At 43.9% G+C, this 19,543-nt stretch overlaps 2 protein-coding genes across 4 annotated transcripts in view; both read right to left on the bottom strand.

Annotated features, from left to right (window-relative positions):
• Positions 1–2,021, bottom strand: part of llgl1 (LLGL scribble cell polarity complex component 1) — a 34,059-nt gene extending 32,038 nt beyond the window's left edge. The window contains exon 1 of the mRNA XM_034711255.1: positions 1,479–2,021. Coding sequence (XP_034567146.1) covers positions 1,479–1,559 — 81 coding nt within the window. The 5' untranslated portion in view covers positions 1,560–2,021. The remainder of the gene's footprint in view (positions 1–1,478) is intronic.
• A 929-nt stretch (positions 2,022–2,950) lies between these two features.
• myo15aa (myosin XVAa) overlaps positions 2,951–19,543 on the bottom strand; it is a 40,854-nt gene continuing 24,261 nt past the window's right edge. For 2 of the 3 annotated variants that reach the window (XM_034711836.1, XM_034711837.1), the window contains exons 22-69: positions 19,327–19,484; positions 19,190–19,235; positions 18,984–19,108; positions 18,466–18,583; positions 18,202–18,377; positions 17,928–18,012; positions 17,732–17,785; positions 17,563–17,644; positions 17,318–17,448; positions 16,959–17,054; positions 16,076–16,311; positions 15,794–15,984; positions 15,617–15,689; positions 15,284–15,475; positions 15,102–15,199; positions 14,798–14,892; positions 13,801–13,936; positions 11,671–12,045; positions 11,353–11,417; positions 11,040–11,183; positions 10,898–10,952; positions 10,673–10,820; positions 10,443–10,536; positions 10,152–10,272; positions 9,922–10,037; positions 9,773–9,832; positions 9,102–9,177; positions 8,868–8,983; positions 8,624–8,742; positions 8,379–8,520; positions 8,163–8,274; positions 7,921–7,995; positions 7,482–7,684; positions 7,192–7,316; positions 6,628–6,691; positions 6,358–6,430; positions 6,153–6,226; positions 5,979–6,061; positions 5,770–5,900; positions 5,582–5,676; positions 5,403–5,480; positions 5,187–5,283; positions 4,941–5,101; positions 4,654–4,787; positions 4,420–4,553; positions 4,200–4,333; positions 3,749–3,889; positions 2,951–3,660 (exon numbers count right to left, since the gene is read on the bottom strand). In XM_034711836.1, coding sequence (XP_034567727.1) covers positions 3,559–3,660; positions 3,749–3,889; positions 4,200–4,333; positions 4,420–4,553; positions 4,654–4,787; positions 4,941–5,101; positions 5,187–5,283; positions 5,403–5,480; positions 5,582–5,676; positions 5,770–5,900; positions 5,979–6,061; positions 6,153–6,226; positions 6,358–6,430; positions 6,628–6,691; positions 7,192–7,316; positions 7,482–7,684; positions 7,921–7,995; positions 8,163–8,274; positions 8,379–8,520; positions 8,624–8,742; positions 8,868–8,983; positions 9,102–9,177; positions 9,773–9,832; positions 9,922–10,037; positions 10,152–10,272; positions 10,443–10,536; positions 10,673–10,820; positions 10,898–10,952; positions 11,040–11,183; positions 11,353–11,417; positions 11,671–12,045; positions 13,801–13,936; positions 14,798–14,892; positions 15,102–15,199; positions 15,284–15,475; positions 15,617–15,689; positions 15,794–15,984; positions 16,076–16,311; positions 16,959–17,054; positions 17,318–17,448; positions 17,563–17,644; positions 17,732–17,785; positions 17,928–18,012; positions 18,202–18,377; positions 18,466–18,583; positions 18,984–19,108; positions 19,190–19,235; positions 19,327–19,484 — 5,739 coding nt within the window. In that variant the 3' untranslated portion in view covers positions 2,951–3,558. The remainder of the gene's footprint in view (positions 3,661–3,748; positions 3,890–4,199; positions 4,334–4,419; positions 4,554–4,653; positions 4,788–4,940; positions 5,102–5,186; positions 5,284–5,402; positions 5,481–5,581; positions 5,677–5,769; positions 5,901–5,978; positions 6,062–6,152; positions 6,227–6,357; positions 6,431–6,627; positions 6,692–7,191; positions 7,317–7,481; positions 7,685–7,920; positions 7,996–8,162; positions 8,275–8,378; positions 8,521–8,623; positions 8,743–8,867; positions 8,984–9,101; positions 9,178–9,772; positions 9,833–9,921; positions 10,038–10,151; positions 10,273–10,442; positions 10,537–10,672; positions 10,821–10,897; positions 10,953–11,039; positions 11,184–11,352; positions 11,418–11,670; positions 12,046–13,800; positions 13,937–14,797; positions 14,893–15,101; positions 15,200–15,283; positions 15,476–15,616; positions 15,690–15,793; positions 15,985–16,075; positions 16,312–16,958; positions 17,055–17,317; positions 17,449–17,562; positions 17,645–17,731; positions 17,786–17,927; positions 18,013–18,201; positions 18,378–18,465; positions 18,584–18,983; positions 19,109–19,189; positions 19,236–19,326; positions 19,485–19,543) is intronic. The other variant, XM_034711838.1, reaches the window with a different exon arrangement.

The following is a 19,543-nucleotide window of genomic DNA, read 5'->3' as shown; positions in this document are numbered from 1 at the left end:
CAAAAACTTTGGACAGCCGCTCTCTCTGGGACACGCTGCTCTACTTTCTGGGCGGGCAGACGGAGAGCGGCCTAACCTGACCTGAGTTCAAGGCCACTGCAGTTTGCACAGCCGTCCTCAGACTGCTGGCTGAGGTACAGCTCTCATCAGGTGAGCAGCGTTTAGAAGGTGAGGACAGGCTGCTAGGTCAAACTCAGGGGTTCCCTGAGAGGAGTAAATAAAGGGAGATATGATGAATATTCTGACCTTTACTGCTGCACCTTTATATAATGCCACTACTTTATACTGCAGCTTACACTACATTAAGTTTATATAATGCTGTATATTCAACCTCCTATCATAAAAGCTGCACCTTTATGCTGCTGTGTGCATAACTTGCAATTAATCACAGCATGCCACTCAATCTCAGGACTTGTAATTTAAACTGTGTACTTCATTTCACAAGTTTTACTCCATTTAACACCTGAGTGTGTTTTAATCCAGATGTTTTTATTATCTGAATGTTTTATAATTTATATTTCTGATCTTTAAATTGTTTTAATCTGTTATATATTGTTGTTTTTAGTCTTCCAACATTGTTTTATCTTAACCTCTTGAGTGTAGGAATTCTAACAATGCAAAAACAGAATACAAAGTAAAAAATTAACAAGAATAATCACAATAAAAAAATAATGCATAAATAAATGAATAAATATAGGCATTAAAGGAAAATAAAATAAAAAGGATAAATGAAAAATAAATAAAAAACAATAAATAATCAAATAAAATTAAAACAATTAATTAGTTGGATAAAAACTAAAAATAATAATAGATAAAAATAAAAAGAGGTTAAAATGATGAAGTCACATAAAATAAAGTTTGTAAAAATAAGTCTTAAGAAGAGATTTAAAACCCTGTTTTTCAAAGTGTTATGATTATAATTGTTATTATGTATTTTATGGGTTATTGTAAATCCTAATTGTGTGTTTGTGATGCTGCAACACCTCCATCTCAACTCCAGGGATCAAGACAATATAATCCTATAACATTATCAGCTGATCAGATCCATAGCTGGATGCAATAAGGTCACACTGCACTCAGATAAAGCCTCAAAGTTGCCTCTATGTTTGTTAATCATGTTAATATGAAGCTTGATAATCCCAATCCCTGACATAATCTGGTGTAGGCTGGTTAATTACAGCCATGTTTGTTTTACCAGCAGAAGTTCCTCCTTTCATTCTAATGTAAAAGATTTAAAGCAAATTAAAACACAACCAGATGAAGTCAGCTGGAGCATCAGCTGCAGTCTGTGTGTTTGGATCTGGAAGAAGCTCCAGAGAGGAGCGGCCGAGGAGGGGGAGAGAGGCGGGGGGGACTGCTGCAGAGAGCTCGAGGGGAAAACTGGGTCCTGTTTGAGATAGTTTAAGGGGAGCAGGGACCCCTCTCTCTCTCTCTCTCCCTCCCCTCCCTCCCTCCCTCCATAAGAACCGTTACTTTACCTTGTTGAAGGCGAACAGCTCCTGTTTTATCTTCTCCCTCTGCGGGTCCGTGCCCTGCCGACGGAACCGAAACTTCATCATCCTGACGCCGGGCGGGGAGGACGACAGGGCGGGGAGGACGACAGGGCGAGCCGGGGAGGGGAGCAGAGACCCGGCGGTTGGTCGGTGTTTGTAGCCGTTGGTCGATGCTAAGAGCTAACTAGCTGCCCATGCAGGCTGAACGCGGAGCTCCGAGCTGCTGCTGCTGCTGCTGTTCTCTGCGGCTGTCCTCCCTCTCTCTCTCCCTCCTCTCTCTCTCTCTCTCTCTCTCTCTGCCTCCCACTGCTTGTCTCGGTCGGGGTGGGTTTGACCACAGCCCCCGCCTCCCCACCTCCCCTCTCCCCGGTTCACACGGAGCCCGGTGTTGTTAACCAATGAGAGCGGATAAATCTGCGAGTAATTACAGAGAAACTCCCCCAGAGAGGGGAGCAGAGAAGCGGGGAGGGGAGGCTCGGTTTGAGGCACAGGGCGCCCCGGATACATGTTACAACGGTCCGATACAAGGCGGGAAACCAGCCGTTAAGAGCCGTTAAGACCCAGAACGTGCTAATAGAAGCAAAATAAGTGGATTAATTCAACTATAATTATGTCATTTTATATTTAACTACTTATTTTAGTTGAACAGTTGGGAAATATATCAATTAATAATTGTTTTCTGTTTCTTGAGGCAAAGCTATTAGCCTAGCGCCCAAAGAAAGGGCATTAACAGACCTATAAACTGTTCATAACAATATATTTCCTACAGTGTTTGGTTTACAATATTTAGAAATTGATTTTTTTTAATTAAAACATATTAAAATATATTTTAGTAGGAATAAAAAAATACTATTTACACATTAAAAAAAATAAAAAAATCTTTTTTTTTTTTAAATTAAAAGAACTTTTACAGAAATTAAAGGCACTATGAGGAGTTTTTCACCAGCTGAGAAACAGACTGAAACCATCACTGATGCCTCTTTATGACCTTCAAAAGCAAACAAAACCATAAACAACACTGATACCTTCTCTGTTGTCATTTTTAAAACCTTAAACCTCTCAGAGGGGGTAGGTGTCAAACCACATGATTGACATTTGGCTTTAGAATCATCCTTTTCTGGCTGTTTTCATGGCAAATAATCACATTGAGTGATAAATCTGGCTGTTAAAAGACAACAGGGTGAGGTTTTTGTTGAAAACACTACTTTTGCATGTACAGAACAAGATATAAGAGGTATCACTTTGTCCACAATGGGGTGCCAAAATTGATATAAACAAAAAGTTCCTCACAGCAGCTTTAAAATATGTATATTTTAGTTGGAAAAAAAGTACCAGTTAGAAAACACTGCAAGTACAGCAGAAGTAAGACAGAGCTATGTCCACAGGGGGGCGCCAAAAGCAACACAAATATAAGGTACCTTACAATAGCTTTAAAGAAACAAATTCACACGTCAATATATATTACTACAAACTTTATTGTACTTTTCACATGAATAGTATGTACAAAATCTATTTACAAAATATATATTTGTTTATAGTAAAAAATAATCATTTGAATTAGTGCAAAGAGTTCATCGATGTGGCCTTCAGCATTGTTTCTTTCCCTTTTTAATTCTCTTGTTCAAATTTAAATGGAAATAAAACTTCTTCTTCATATACATAATCCCTGATTTATCAATTTAACATTTCAGGCCAAAACGTCTCAGAATAGATTTGTTGCAGCTCCTGAAATGTAGATATGTGCTGTTTTATTATGCTTCTAACATAGTAAGCTGAACATATTTGGGTTTGGGACTTTAGTGGGAAAGAACAGGATAACTAATGTTAACAACTTTGGCTGTGGGGAACTGTAATTGTAATATTTGTAACATCTAACCCCGACCCATGGACCAATCAATCAAAGAAGTATATAAAGTTACATTAACATCATCCTCATCCACCCACATCTTATCAAACAATCATCACCTTTACATATCAAAATGTTCCATTTTCAAATAGAGGTAGATACAGTGCATGTATGGTTAATAAATGATGATGTTTCTGTATGCTGATGTTCAGTTTTGCACTACAGCAGCGTGATTTCACTGGGCGGTAGAGTGAGTCTCTTTTCTCTGACGGACAACAAGTTCTCCATGTGCATGGCAATGACTCGGCACAGCTCCAGACCCTGCAGACCACACAGACACAGACACAGTAATTACAGAGAGAAATACACAGAACAGCTTCATATGTTTGTGTCTTGCACACACACACACCTGCTCCAGCTGCAGCTGTGTGATACGTTGGTTCAGCAGGTCCCCGATCATGATCTCTACATACGGATAACTGGAGCCTGAAGTCGGCCTCTGGGTGCGAGTCGACTGGACCTCCTTGAGAGGGAAACGCACCGTGGCTTCCTTATCACACATGCACACACACGAAAGCAATTTTAAAAAGATAACATCAACACACAACCAGGAAACACTTCTAACGGCACAGGTTGAGGAGTGGTGTGCAGAGATTGTGGAGTAAACTCAGAGAAATATGAGACTTTATATATCAAGGGTCACGTTTGATAAAAAACAAACCCAAAGAGGGCGCCAAATCTTTTAATTTCCAATAATAATGATTGCTGTTAACATAAATGAATCTATAAAAGAGTTAAATGAGTCCAAATCCAGGATTAAATTCATATATTGCATGCATGATTGTGTGTCTGGGACCTACATGGGTGTCCTTGTTAAGAAAGTGCAGTCCGTTCAGGTTGACAGCCAGGATGCAGGGCGCCTGGATGGAGGGGGAGCTGCAGCTCTGGATGTAGAAGAAGGAGGAGCCGAACATGGGGAAGGCACTGACCAAACCTGAGAGAGGAAATAAACAACAATACCATATGAATAGTATCAGCATTTATATTATACCACACACAAACACACAGCTGCAGTCTTACCAAGGAACTGAGCACGGGCCTGGTGTGGATTTAAAGGCTGGACATGCTGCATGTGTTGAGTCGTCATGTTCAGCCACGGCTGTGAACCCTGCTTGCCATAGAACGGTGGGGGGACACACTCCTGCACCTCACGGCTGAAACACACACACAGAAAGATGCAGAGTGATCGCTGTATTCTGAGCAGGTAGAGTATTATTGTGTGGATGCTGTAGGTGTATGCAGGAGTCTCTTTACAGGGTGGGCAGGTAGATGGTGTCCTTGGCACGGTGCTGTAAGGCAGACAGTCTGGCAATCTGCTGCAGATGCTGATCGCTGGCCTTTCCCTGAGGAACCACGCTCATCAAGGCCTTAAGGTAGTCTGGCAACACCTGAACAAACACATTAAAGGGTTATTCCAGTCTGTTGTGTAATGAAAATTCTCTACTGTAGGTAAATGTTGTGCATGAGAAAGTAGACTTCAGTGAAAGTAAGACATTTTAGATGTGTAGATTAGCTGTCTTATCAGCTGTGTCACAGCTCACTTGATTGTAGTGCATGGTGACGTAGAGTTCATTGTCGAGTTTGAGAGTCAGACTCCAGATGACCCTCCTGAACCACAGACTGTAGTTGGCGTCCACCGGCTCTGCCTCTGTAGCGATGTCCAGGATGTATTCACGCTTGTTCAGAGGACGCACATTCTGACCTGTGCAGAAACACACTGCATGATGTATCTGTGTATCTAAAGTGCAGCACACAGCTTTAAGATTGCATTGCTTGATCCTTGTTACCTCTGTGAGTGACCAGAAAGACAGCGTATTCATCCAGAGCCTCCATCCTGTGAAGTTCCATCTCATAGCAGAGCTCCTCGATGACATCCAGAGCGACCTGAAATCCAATCACAACAACCTGTCACTGGAGCACTGCTTCAGCTCAGGTGGTAGAATAGGCGCCAGTGTTTTGTGTGCATGACTGTGGGCGCGTATGTGGGTGTGTTTGAGACTCACAGAGCACGTCTTGATTTTCAGGTGCCTCTCGATCCCCCCCGGCAGCAGGAACAGCTGCCTCTTGGAGCTCCGTCCAGCCTGACAACACGACACACAGAGCGTTAAAGGTGACGAGTCTCTTTACATGATGATCTTCCTGCCGTACGTGCAGCCACCACGTGAGTGAATCAGAAACTAACCAGCATCGCTTTGAGCTCCATGCTGTTGGGATACTGACTCCGTCCTCCATATTGAAAAGTTCTCCTCAGGTTCTGTTCACACGCCTTAGCGATACCTGTGGACAGGAGCAGCAGCCATTAAACACTTGAATGAGGAGTAAGAGGAAGGATGAGGGTGACGTGTTGCAGGTTTCTGATTGGTCGTCTACCTTGGTACTGCATCCCGGGAGTCTCACACGCTTCCTGCAGGAACTTCAACAGAAACGGCTTCATGACGTCAGAGCAGCGATGGAAAGCTGTTAAGATGTAGAGCAGCCTCCATCCTCGCTGACAGCTGTCCCTACAAGAATACACAACAACTATTTAAAAACCTCTCACACCAACACTGATGAGGATGTTAAAGGGAGAGGAGTCTTACGGCTTGGAGCTGGTGTTGGAGGTGACTTGCTTCATCACCTGGCAGTACGCTTCATCCTTTATCAGACCGTGGTCACCACTTAACTACATGCGCAAGGACATTTAAAGAAGAACACTGAAGAACTGGACTTTAAAGGGTTATTATTGTCTTGTGTGTGTGCTAATGCTCGTGTACCTTCAGTATGGAGGTGACCAGGTCCTGCTCAGTCTGACCTTTCAGTGCAAAGTCTCCCATGAACTTCATTATAGCTGTGGGCGTAAATAATCTGAATCATCTGATAATTCAAATTTAAAGACTTATATTCTCTCTTCAACACCAAGCAACACATTTAAAACACATCTACACTCATTTTCTAATCCGTTCCTTCTTCTTCGCTCACCTAAGAAGATGTCTGCAGCCAGTCTGTTCATCCCGCTGTCAGAGAAGTCGATGAGAGACTCTTGGAGAGGAGACTAAAGAGATAAACATAGAACAGAGGGAGAAATAAATCAGAGCAAAACACAAGACAGGTCCAGCTCTCGTGATGTCTTTTTCACTCTAACATCCAGTTAGACTTCACTTTGGACGTCTCTTTTCTTAATCACAAGAAGTTAAAATGTTTTTTGTTGTAGGAACACAGAGACACATCTGTTTTTTGATCGTGCTTTACCTTTGAGAATTTCACCATGTCAGCTGGGTCCCTTCCCTCCTTCCCCTTTTTGGCTTTCTGGTCCCTGTGGGTCAATCAATCAATCAATCAATCTTTATTTATAAAGAACCAAATCCCAGCAAACGTTATCCTCAGACTCTTTCCACACAGAGCAGGTCTAGACCGTACTCTATGTTCTATTATTAACAAAGACCCAACATCAAGACCAGATCAGATCCAGTCCCATCTTCCAGACAGGACTCAGTCTGATCTCATCTTAATCCACCATGAGCAGAGCACTTTGCAGCATTTAGCAAGTTACAGTGGCAAGGACAAACTTCCTTTAACAGGCAGAAACCTCCACTAGGACCAGACTCATGTTAGACACACATCTGCTGAGACCGTGTTTGTTTTGAAATTTTGCTTTGTATGATGCTTTTATTTTGGTAGGTAAAGTAGATATGATGGGACAAAAAGGGTAAATAAATGCTGTTAGTTCTCACTTCATGCAACGCCTACAGAAGTCAGAACTAAAAGATCTGGACACGCCCCTGATCGCTGAGTCAGTGTGTGTGAGAGACTGACCCTCTGTTCCTCTGCGCCTCTCTGAAGTACTTCTTGGCGAACTCCACCATGTGGTACTGGCTGCTGTGCAGAGGTAGATCCTCCAGTTCTGTGCTCATGCCGTCTCCGTACATCTCATTCACGACCTGATACACAACAATATTTCAGTTTCATCAAACCCAACAGTTCCAGCATACATTAACAGCACCATCAGGTATCACTGATGCTGAAACTGTAGAGTTATTCTCACTCTGTTTCCTGTATTAACACTTTAATGATCTCTTTTCTTATGAAAACGTCCTGCTCCGTACCTCCATGGAGAGGTCCAGCTCATGAGCAGCTACAGCTGAGCCCATCGCCACAGCAATAGCCGCAGACGCAGCCACTCGTCCCTGCCGGTCTCGAGGCTCCACGCGCTCCGCCGGGAGAACCAGGAAGTCTGGAGCAGCCACGGGACGGACGTAGTCGCAGGGAAACACTCCTGATTTACCATACACAGCCCCGAAACGCCAACCTTTACACACACACACACACATACACAAGAACACACAGCATGTACAGTCACTGGAGAGTTACCATATTATTGTTTATCTTGCCTTATTATCTTCTCTTAACTTGTGATAAAACATTAGAAAACATTCCACAGTATGATTTTCTGATTTTATAAAAACACAGTTGAAGGTCAAATCAGGAAAACAAGGTCAAACTTTAAAAATGAGGGAACAGATCTCAGTCTGACGCCAAACCCACCAAACTCTGGAGTCTCTCTCTTCAGCTCCTCCAGCAGCATGACCTTCTTCCTCACTATGCAGCCGTAATGTTTGCCTGAACACACACACACACACACACACACACACACACACACACACACACACACACACAGCGTGACAAAGCACTGTAAATGTCTCGCAGACGCAGACAGGAGGTCGCTGTTATGAATTTTAAGTGTGTAATTGTGTGTGTGTGTTTGTGTGTGTGTGTGTGTGTCTCACCCGCCTCCAGCCCGTCCATATGCTGCAGTCTGATGATGTCACCTTTGTGGAAGCTGAGCTGGTTCCTGTCCTCGGTGATGTAGTTCCTCACCGCGACCATGTACTCTGAGTCCTGACAGTGACGTGACATGTTAAAGCTGACTGATGACACCACAAAAAGATAACAATATAAACAAATCATCTTCAGACCAACACCTCACACAGAAACTTCCTGACCTTCTTCAGCTCTGTGAGGAAGTGGTCGATCATGTGTTTGACCTGCGGCGCCTTCGCAGAGAAGAGGATCAGCTTCTCATTGGTCAGGTTGAACTCCAGCATGTTTTTAGACGGGATGGAAACAAAGAGGATGTCCGAGTAGCTGCATGGACGGTAGAAAGAGAGCTCAAACAGGGGCTTTGATAGAGGACACTGACATAATAAAATAAAGGTCCCTTCATCATCCTCTTTTTTTAAACTCTCACCTGTAAGGCCTCAGCACTCTGAAGTAGTCTGAAGCTGCAGAGCTGCTTCTGACCATCTTCAGCAGCTTGATGCCTTTATGAGACACAGACAGCACCTGCACTCCTGTTCCCACACTGCCCTGGAACACACACACACACACACACAAACACACACACATATACAAATACATAAAACTGAGTACAGGCAGACATAAAAGTACACAATCAAGTTTTCACTCTCATATAAGAAAAGAGAAGAACTCACAGAGGCGGGGAAGAGGCGGGAGAAGTAAATCTCCCATGAGTCTCTGGCGATGGCGGCGACTTTCTTCTTCACGTTCTCGTCATGTGTTCCTGAAACCTGATCCACCCTGTTCTCAGCTGTTAAGAGAAGTTAAAGGATCAAACCCCCAATTCATACAAGGCTTCAAATAATAATCCAAAAGCTACTACTGTTTCCATCAGAGTAAATTCATGCAGGGTGGAGAGTTTGTCCTACCAAAGAAGGATTTCATCTGCTGCCTCTCCTCCTGCGTAATGCGAATGCAGGCCTCTGAGAAGGTATCATGAACAACCTGCAGGACATAAGAAGTAAGAGTGTAAGTAACTTCATTTCAATAAAGGTCATGCATGATAAGAAGTATGTCTGCTTCTTATTCTTTGTTTTTTTCTCAATTTAAAGGTGAAGTACGAAGAAATAGGAACGTTTAGCTCCCATCTGTGAAGTGACGGTGGCCTTTGAGGACAAAAAGCTCATGCATGATAAATATGATCCTCCATCTGTCAAGTTGTTACCATCAAACACATCTTTCAATACAAATATTTTGCAAAGAACAAACACTCTTCTTCATGTCTTATCAGACGCATATATCTCATGGATGCTAAGTATAAAAACATGTATGTTACTGGTTTGTCCGTTCTGTGCTACCGTAGAAACATGGAAGTGCAAGATGGCAGCCTCCATGGAAGGGGACAAGGTAAAATGTTCATTTTAAGTTAACAAAAACAAATTGATTTTTTATATTCAGGTGATTATACACTAATTTAAACTAAAATAATTAATATTTAAATTCTATATATATATATACGACACACTGCACCTTTAAATCTTAAGCATAAAAATAATGAAGCTTTTATTCAAGATAAAAATTGAACAGTTAATAAATCAACCTGTCTGAAGATCAGGTCCAGGATCAGCGGGTTGTTGACGGTCTCCTTTGGATAGAAAACCTGCGAACAGAACATCAGTATGGATATGAAATGGACGATACAAAGCATCTTAATTCAGTTAAATAAGAGTGAGGAAGTTTTGGAGTGACCTCTTTCCTCATGTAGAGTTTCCAGGGCACGTTGGAGTACGTGTAGTACTCATCGCTGGTCCTGCTGTGGAGCTGAGTCTGAATGATCTCCTCCTCCACCGGTAACTCTCTGGAGACTGAAAACATAAACACACAAACAAACACAGGGGGCACTTAGTCATGAGCTTACAGAACCATGTTATCTATGTGTGTGTAAAGGATTCGTCCTACATGGATGTGTTAAAGCTCACCTGGAGGAGGGGCGGGGCTTATGTTGGAACTGGCCGGACCCATTGGGCGAGACTTGATGGATTTGGAAACCTTTAGTCCGCCCTCTTCTTTACGGTGGAAGGATTGAGGTTTTCTTTGACTCTGAAACGAAACAAATATAACATTTTATATTACCCGGCCACTTACTGATCTTCCAGCTGTGTATGATGCTTGATTCTGATTGGTCAGAACCCCTTGACAATGGTTATTAATTAATTTGGCTACAGACATTTTCATATTTTGGATCCTGTGTATTTGTGATTGAGGGTTACCGGTTGTGGTGGGTTCGCCATCTGATCTTTGAGGATCTCCATTGCTTCATCATGCGGGTCCGGCTTCTTTGCAAACACTTTCCCGTCACCCTTTCTACACACACACACACACACACACACACACACACACACACACACACACACACACACACACAAACACACACACAAACAGAGGTTTAGAAACAGAGACACAGTACTTTCTTCGTTATCCTCTGAGTAAACAGACGGACCTTTGAGCAGCAGCTCCAGCAGACGTGGTCGTGGCTGCAGGCTGATGCTGTTTGATGATGTCCTTGATGTCGTGGCTGGGGTCGATGCGCTCGGCGTTACTCGGGCTGGATCGGACCACTTTTTCGTGAGGGGATCCACGTGTCGGACCTGGAATATGACTCTCTGTTAGATCAGGTGTAGACGTTTGAAACTGTACAGCTTTAGGCTCTGAGTGTGAAACATACTCATCTTCCTCTGAACGGCTGCGGACTTGTACGGCGACTCTTCGATGTCTTTAGTCTGCAGAGAAACACAGAGCTCAGTTTGTTTAGGAGGTAATATTTCAGATTTGTGTAGAGTGTGTCTTATAGGTGTGTGTTCACTCACCGGGCTGGACATGTGAGAGCGCTGAGGCTGGTGTGTTTGATAATAATGCTGTAAAGGTGGCGACTGAGGGGCCGGAGCAACAGGGGGGAAAGAGGACAACATCTGCTGCTGGATGGCGATGGCCTGCATGGTCATCTGCTGAGCCTGCAACACAGATTTACATTTCAAGAAAGATTTACCTTCATGAAATATTACTTCCTTTTATTTGATCATCATACCTTCAATGCCAACATGGACCAAATTAACAACTGACTACATTTACAGCTGCTATTTCATATAGTTTAAAAAACATTAAAAGTTAGAGTTTACGTACCAGGATGATAGCTTGCTGGTTGATGATGGCCTGTTGCTGTTGGGTCAGGACTGTCTGCTCCGTCCCTAAAATTACACAAAGCATTAAACACAGACACCTTGAGGTAAAGATGATTTCAAACTTAGAGATAAAGTCGAGCCACACAGCAAAAAAAAACTTCAAAATGAGCACACAGATGAACCTCATAAAAACACACGATCAAAAGTTTTGCTGAGTTTGTTTGAATCTTTTAGTCACGCCGTCAGTTCAGGCCAAACATGCTGAAAACCTCACACACACCAAGCCGACCAAAGTCACAGTGCAGACATCTTCCTGTACCTGTCATCACAGGTAAGCCTGGTACCACAGATGCGGCAGGGTGTGTGGGGACATGGGTGACGTGGGGTGCTACGCTAGCCTCTCTCTCAGGGGGAGTTGAGCGAACGGGTAACGGGGTCGGTGCTACAGCTGGGGTGCTAGGAGAACCCGGGTAGGGCTGCTGAGGACGGTTGTACTGGTGGTACTGATGCTGAGGTTGTTGCTGCTGCGGTTGTTGAGGTTGAGGTTGAGGTTGAGGTTGAGGTTGAGGTTCTTGTGGTGGCTGTTGTTGCTGTTGCTGCTGTTGCTGCTGTTCAAGGTGATGGTGGTGGGAGGGGATTGGCATGGCAGGGATCGGTGGCATCATCCCTCCTGCCACTGGAAGCACTGGCACAGCTTAAGGCAGGGAGCAGGACAAGAGTTACAGGACTTAAGAGGTCTCCTCATCCTGGGCGGGACAGAACAAACTAACCAGCACTTCACACGACATCAAAACACTTTCCAAAAGAAGTTAACATTATATAAACTGTGAACTCTTTTTGATGCATCCTGTAGATACACATGTTGTCATAAAGCACATTTCTGGGCCCGGACTTGGCCTTATGGTTAAGTTGCGCACCCATGTAGCGGTTGGCCTGGGTTCAATTCCAGCCTGGGGCCTCTTTCCTGCATGTCAATCCCCCACTCTCTCCCGGTTTCCTACACTATCCACTGTCCTCTCCTCTATAAATAAAGGTGTAAAAGCCCCCGAAAAAAATGTAACTTTAGAAAGCACATTTCTAACTTCTCATTTGTGGGATCATCGTGTCTGTTTCCATGTCATCCCCTTGATCACCTGACAAAGTATCCTCCCAACAACATGGTCTATATAAGCTGCAGGTTTCCTGGTTTCTGCCTCTGCTGCACTCAAACTTTCAGCCCCACCACCTCCCAGCATGCACCTGCAGGCTCCCACTACAGGGGGTTTAAGATATGATGTCATCACTACTTAATTTCTGCATGTAAAGTGAATCTGCAGGGAGTGATGAGGTCAGAGCAAAGACGCCACACACAATGTCACACTGCAGAAAAAGTTTGCATGGTGACAACTCTAGGCACATGTTTGCTGTGTCATTAAGTGGGAGGGGCTTAGCAGAGTGATACAGTATCAGAGAAAGGGTTGAATGCTTCCTGTTGCATTCTAAAATAAGGAACTGTTTCATATTTCTACAGTAAATCAGCAAATGCATCCATACACTGCACTAAACTATACAATATCATACATCAAGCTAGTAAATTAGATGCATAACATGACTGAAGATAAACTTTGGAGGCCGTCATTTACTGAAAACATTCACTTCATGACCTCCAAACATGGAATGGCTCATATAACATGAAGAGAACCTGTTGAATCCCACTGATCTGTGACATATCTACAGTAATGAAGCACAGCAGCGTCTGAACCTGCAGAGAAACGTCACGGTGCAGTGTGTGGTGTGTTGTGCGAGTATCAGGAGGTAGAAAGAGAGACGCAGCTCCCTATAGAGAGTAAAGGAGTCATCTGTGGTTACAGTGAATGGCCGTCTCTGCATTATGGATGAGCTCAGACCGCTCATTACAGCCTCTAAGCGACAGATTAAACGCAGGTGACCTGAACACCTGAACCTTTACACTGTTCAGTGTTTAGCCTTCAACCTTAAACACCCTGCATTGATTATCTGCTCTTTTAAATGTGCAATTCAAAGTTTTCTTCTTTTATTTACTGCTTTAACTTCTGTTTTTACTCCTTCTTTATTTTCCAGAAGACCAGATATTAAAAAAACATCAACCTAGAGAAGGTTTCAAACACAGTGTCTCATTATATTTTGCACAGCTTCCTGCAAACGAAGGAGTATTTAAAGAGAGAAAGAGGGCAGAACTATTCATCAACCTCAGACTAAAGCTGGGAATTTAAATGAATTATTTATTAATGTGGAGCGAGGGAGAAAAAAGACAGAGAGGGGCAGGAGGAAATAAGGCAAAAAAGAAAGAACTGACCAACATTTGAAAGCAGAGAAGAAGAGAAAGTCTGTGAGGTTATGGATCTCAGAGGGAAAGACTCAAACCTAAACAGTAAAAGTGAAAACTCTGCACCTACATTTAAAACACTCATTTCAGTTTGTTCTTTTTTACCTCCGGGATGTATTCCTGGTGGATAAGGCCGCCCGGAGGTCGTGTGATTCCCTCCTTCTCCTCTTCCCCCTCCTGCAATGCCCACACCTCCTCCTCCCTTCATCCTCGCTGACAAACTTCCAGACTTGTCCATGTCCTGGTTGTGTCAGAGAGAAACAGGTGACAGAGATTCAGTGGGAGGAAAAGAGGGATTGTAGATGAGTGTGAGAAGCATTAAGTTTGTGTTGTGGTTGATAAGGACCCTCTGAGAGCGAGTCATGAGAGCTGCAGGAACTAAATACTCTGCAGGGAGCACCGTAAACACCAGAGGGACGACAAACGTGCAGAGAACATTTACAGAGCTGAAAGAAACTGAGCCCTCAACAAACATCTCACTCATCCTGCGTCTGCTCTTTGAATTCTGAGCCTTTACCTTTTAAAGATACTGAAAACACTAAATGTGAAGTCCCCACTGCAACATTATGTTACTACTCTAATGTTTGGTGCCTGTCTCTTCTGACAGTTACGGTGGGTCACTCAGTAACCTAATCATGCCTCCTGTCTGCTCCATTCATACGCTGACAGAAGCAGAGGATCACATGTTCCACCCCTCCGTCAACACTCCTGTTCATTCACAGACAGACGGCAGATCAGGTGCAGCAACATGATGGGACAGTTTGATGTGTTTCATATCTACTACTACAGAGAGGCTTCTGTTGTTTACATCTGACTCTTTCATGTCCCTCACTTGTTACAAATTCCACTCTACTCCATTCAATTCTATTCCATTCTATTCTACTCGACATTTTAATACAAGAGCGAAAGCCGATGTCATCAAATGTCTTGGGTTAAAAACATCATTACGCCCACATCACTGTGTAAGCTTCAGAAAATGAAACAATGCGCCTCAGAATGAAAGTAGAAAAAACAACAACCTGCACAGTTTTTTAATCTACATTTTAGAAAGCATAAAGGAACCTCTGTGTGGGGTGTGAGGTCGCTCCGTGTCAGTACTCACTATGCTGCTGTCGGACAGGACGGGGTCGAACAGGCTGTCCAGGTAACGGTCCATTCCCCTCTGGGTCTGACTGTCACTGAAGGCATCAGACTCTACTGGACTCACAGAAAGCAGACAATATGATAAAAAAGAAGAAATCTACTGAATGCATGCTGCTATTGACACATTCCTGCATCTCATGTGACAGTAGACTTCGACTTAGGGCCCTAGAGTGATCCCTAGTATGCTACTGCAACCAGCACCCATGTTCTAAGATATGTATGTAGCAAAGCATGTTGGACAAACAGTGTGTGTGTGTTTGTACCATGACTGAAGTAACCGTCTGAGTCAGGCAGACTGTAGGCCGGTCTGCCGCTGAGAGGAAGCTCCTCATCTGAGTCAAACCCACTCCCGAACAGAGCTCTGAAAAGAAGAGAATATTTCTGGTGAGCAGCTGTATTTAAGTATTATTAGTAGACTCATATTTGTGAGTTCTGCTTCACTGACAGACTGGCGTTGGCTCGGACTCTCGCCGGGTCGTCACTGCTGATGATGAAGTAGCTCTTCTGCTTTGGGAAGTCAGTGGGAAGCTCCAGGTCCGCGACCAGGTCCATCACATAGTCATGACCCGCTAACTCCACCCACTGACCGTGCTCCTTCATCAGAACCGAACTCCCCCTCCACCAGTCGGACACTCCCCTGGGAACAAGACAGAGAACCTGAGCTGACCCGGCTGCACCTGTTAGTGCTGCACGCTGCGGTGTGCAGTGTGAAAGAGGGTTTCATTGAAGGTGAGCTACAAATGAAAATAAGGAGCAGAAAGTTAGCAGCAATGAACACCTGTGGCGCAGGATGTGCCCTGCTAGATCCTCTCCGCTGGTCCAGGAGTGAACTGGGCACAGGAATGATCCTCCTGCACAGAGAGACAGAGATGTGAAAGAAGAAATCAACAACAATTAAATCCATCCTGACAGATTCTTGTGTTTTCCGTCTGCAAAATGTGGAAATATATCTCACCATCAAAACAGTGCATCTGCAACACCATGTTCGCCTTCTTTCTATTGGCCGTCCACTCCAGCAGTGACAGAGGATAGGTCCGAGCAGTCTCAGGGGCGGAGCCTGAGCCGAGCTGTGTCTTCTGATTGGCTTGGATCAGTCTGTGTTGCAGCAGCGCCTGGCAGCCAGCAGGGCCGTGGTCTGATACAAACCTGAGGAGAGCACAGAATGAATGAGGCTCCGCTGAACCACTAAAGGGAACTTTATCAGTCCTGCAGCTTCGTAAAGATAACAGAATCTCACTTCAGCAGATATTTATCCATCTTTGAAGACGGGGCAAAGCTGCAGACACAGCCCAGCAGCAGCAGCCAGCCCCTCTCAGCGTTTTCAGAGTTCATGTTCCTCCACACCTGGTTGACGACTTGAGCCAGGATCTCGTCCCGTAACCCTGGAGACGACAGGCTCCTTTGGATGATGTAGTTCCCGAACATGTTCTCCTGTGCCCCGTTCAGGTGAGGGTCGCCCATGAACCGCAGAACCTGAGACGAGATGTCCACGATAAATCATCAAACTAACTCTGGACTAACTTTAAACCCCCTCCCAGCATTCTGGAACACAGCATTCTGGAACACAGCATTCTGGAACACAGCATTCTGAGAGCCTCCTTCACTGTTGCCATTCAACAAAGTTACATTTCTGTTTTTAAAATGACAAATTTTCTCTTTTAAGGAGATTCACTAACTGGTAATATCACAGTTTGAGCAAATCTTGAGTTGATCTCAGTGATTTTTGTTTGACTTTTTGAACAAACCGTTCAGAGCAGCCTGAAGTCTCATCCTGGGATTTACCCAAACACACGTTTACCCTGCAACTTGAAACTTTGCCCAACGTTTAGATTTCACTTCTAAAATTTCAACATAATACTTGTTTTTAAAATACAAAAGAAAGCATAATATCACCACTTGAAGTTGAGCTGAGTTAAATGAAACTGAATAGAATGGAATTCAGTTTAATTGAGCTTAATTTAGTTGAATGGGTTAGAATGGAATGGGATCGAGTTGAATCAAATGGATTGGAACAAAAATGAAAGATGATAGAGAGACTGTGATTATAACTATAATTATTTATCCATTCTACTCCATTCTATTCCAGTTCTTTGAGTAAACACAATTTAAGGAAAGCCTGCCATGTTGAAGAGCTCCAGAGCTTCCCCCTTCAGGTCCTCCTCTACCCGGGTCAGAGGCGACTCCAGAGGAGCCATCAGCATCCCCATCTTTGGTTCCTACAGACACAGAACATTCATTTATTAGCTGAATAATCAATCCAGAGGCTTAAGTGTTATTCTTTATTATTATTTAGGAGACTTTGCATTACATCCTTACAGGACTGAACATCGTGTTCAAGTTGCTTTCTATATACTAATACTGTAGGCAGCGCTTTCAGTTTTCAATAACAGGTTTAATTCATGTCATGACAAATTATTTGAAACGGCACTTTTGAAGAACATTTTAAAGCTGACTGTAAATGAAGCTGAGCTCCTCTCACCCTGAAGTAGATCTGTACGTAACGGTAGAACGGGTAGTTGTTGATGTCCAGAGGCAGAGTGAGCTGAGCCTGCTCCTGGATGTGAGGAGCCTGTAGCAGAGCCAAACAGTCTGAGTGCAGCTCCCTCCTGACTACAGAGAGACAGAGAGACAGAGAGGAGAGTCTCTGAGTTTGTTTATGGTTTACTATCAGCTGATGCTGCTCTCTGTCACAACAAAAGGAATGTCAAATGGTCATTCACAGACCTCCTGCAACCTGCAGCAAGGCGCCCAGCTCTGCAGGGATCACCAAGTGTGTGACGTTCACCACCTCCCTCCTGGTCAGCTCCTGGAAAGGTTTAATTAAAGTTTAAAAGTTTGACAACAAGTTAGACAAGCTTTACTTCCTGTGTTACTCTCTGAACTTCTATCTGACCGTTTCTCTCCTCCTCCTCTCCTCATCAGCTCTTCTCTGGGCTTCAAACTTCATCTGCAAACAGACCAAGAAACACAAACACTGAACTCTCTTTGTTTGAATTAGACCAATACGATGAGAAAGCAAAAATCTGGGACGAAATAGAGAGACATAAATTGTGATTCTCCAAGATAGAAAGCAGACATCCTTGACGTACCTTGATGTATCTCTTGCGGTTGACGTACATGTGGACCAGAGAGCGGAAGCGAACCAGACTTTCTCTCATCTTCACGTAGCGCTTCCTGAAAGGCACATTTAAAGATCTAAATATGCAGAGGTAGATGTTAAGACTTTTTCTTACAGCTTTCTTTTTATGCTTTTCTGAGACAGTTTGCATCAGGGGTCAGATACAAAGTTTCTCTTTGTACCTACTAGTTTATTTTAACTACACAGTCCCACCATGAGAACTTAAAGTGGAAACAGAAGCTGACCGTGTGAGGAAGCCTCGGCACTGCGCCTGCATACGGATGATCCTCATGCGGAAAGTCACGAAGCGTTTCCTGACGAAGAACATGCGGGTGTAGCGCTGCAGCGTGAGAGCAGCAAGCTGACGGGTGCGCTCCCGTTTACACTCCAACAGCTGGTAGATGTCCTCTTTCAGAAAAAGCTGCGAGCACACAGAGGTAGAGGTCTTTTTAAAAAGATGAATACTATAAAACAAGTAAAGCATATTAAGATTTAAAGAAGGAGCATACCTTTGTGACTCCAACGTGGTACGCTCCAAGTCTCAGAGGACACAGTTTACTCAGCATGATCACACAGTTCTCTCCGTTCGGTGATGGAGGCTCTCGTAAACCCACCAGGGATTTATACCTGAGGAGGACAGAGTCAGCAAATGAATGTCAGTGCTTTGGCTCTCTAAACACAAGAGTGATCATAATTGAAACTTAAAAATTAGCCTTCAGGGGAGAGTGAGACGAGCTGCTGCAAACATCTGCAATGTTTTCTGCATCAATCTGGATGTATGCTCTCTTATCTCCAATGCTAACCTAACTGGAAACTAAAAAATGTTCCTTTTTGTGCTAACAGAGGCAGACTTGTCTTCTGGACTTGGACTAAAAGTTTAAAAAGTCAGCATCACATCTAGACGCAGATTCTTTGACACCAACATTACTTCAATCACACCAAAGCTCTGCAGCAGCTGAAAGGAAAGGGTGGACTCTATACAAAACAGTCAGTCATGTTTCCCAGCATCTAGTGTCGTGTGTGTTACCTGAACAGGAAAACGTAGAATGGCATTCTGACAGGATACCCCTCTCTGCGGATCCTGATGGTCTCCAGGACCCCTGAGTGTCTCAGCTGGCTGCTGACGAGCTCGTCCTCAAACACTCCTGGTTGCTAAATGCAGACCAACACGTGAGGACATTTCACAACAGGGATTATTGTGATCTTTGAAACAGTAAATGTGTGAACATCTACCTTCATGTTATTTGGCTTAATGCAGCGAACAAAAAAAGGGTTACACCTGAAGAGGAGAAAAGAAAAAGAGCAGTGATGAGCTCGTTTTCTTCTCTGGTACAAACATCAGAATATAACTCTGATCCTCTCGTGTTTACCTCTCCATCTTCTCCACCAGCTCGAGGAGGGACTGCTGGAATTTGTTACTGACGGTGGGAGCTTGATATTTTCTGGTGGCTGTGCTGCTCTTCCTCATGTGACCTCCTCTCTGCTGACCTGTGACCTCTGCGTGAACCAGGAAGAGGTTTGACACCATCTGGACACACACGCACACAAACACAAACACATTTTATATTCTTTGTATGCACACATAAA

The sequence above is a fragment of the Notolabrus celidotus genome, chromosome 20 (genome assembly GCF_009762535.1).
Source record: "Notolabrus celidotus isolate fNotCel1 chromosome 20, fNotCel1.pri, whole genome shotgun sequence".
NCBI lineage: Eukaryota > Metazoa > Chordata > Actinopteri > Labriformes > Labridae > Notolabrus > Notolabrus celidotus.
The sequence above is the reverse complement of the archived record's forward strand: the minus strand, read 5'-3'. Positions and strand labels throughout refer to the sequence as shown.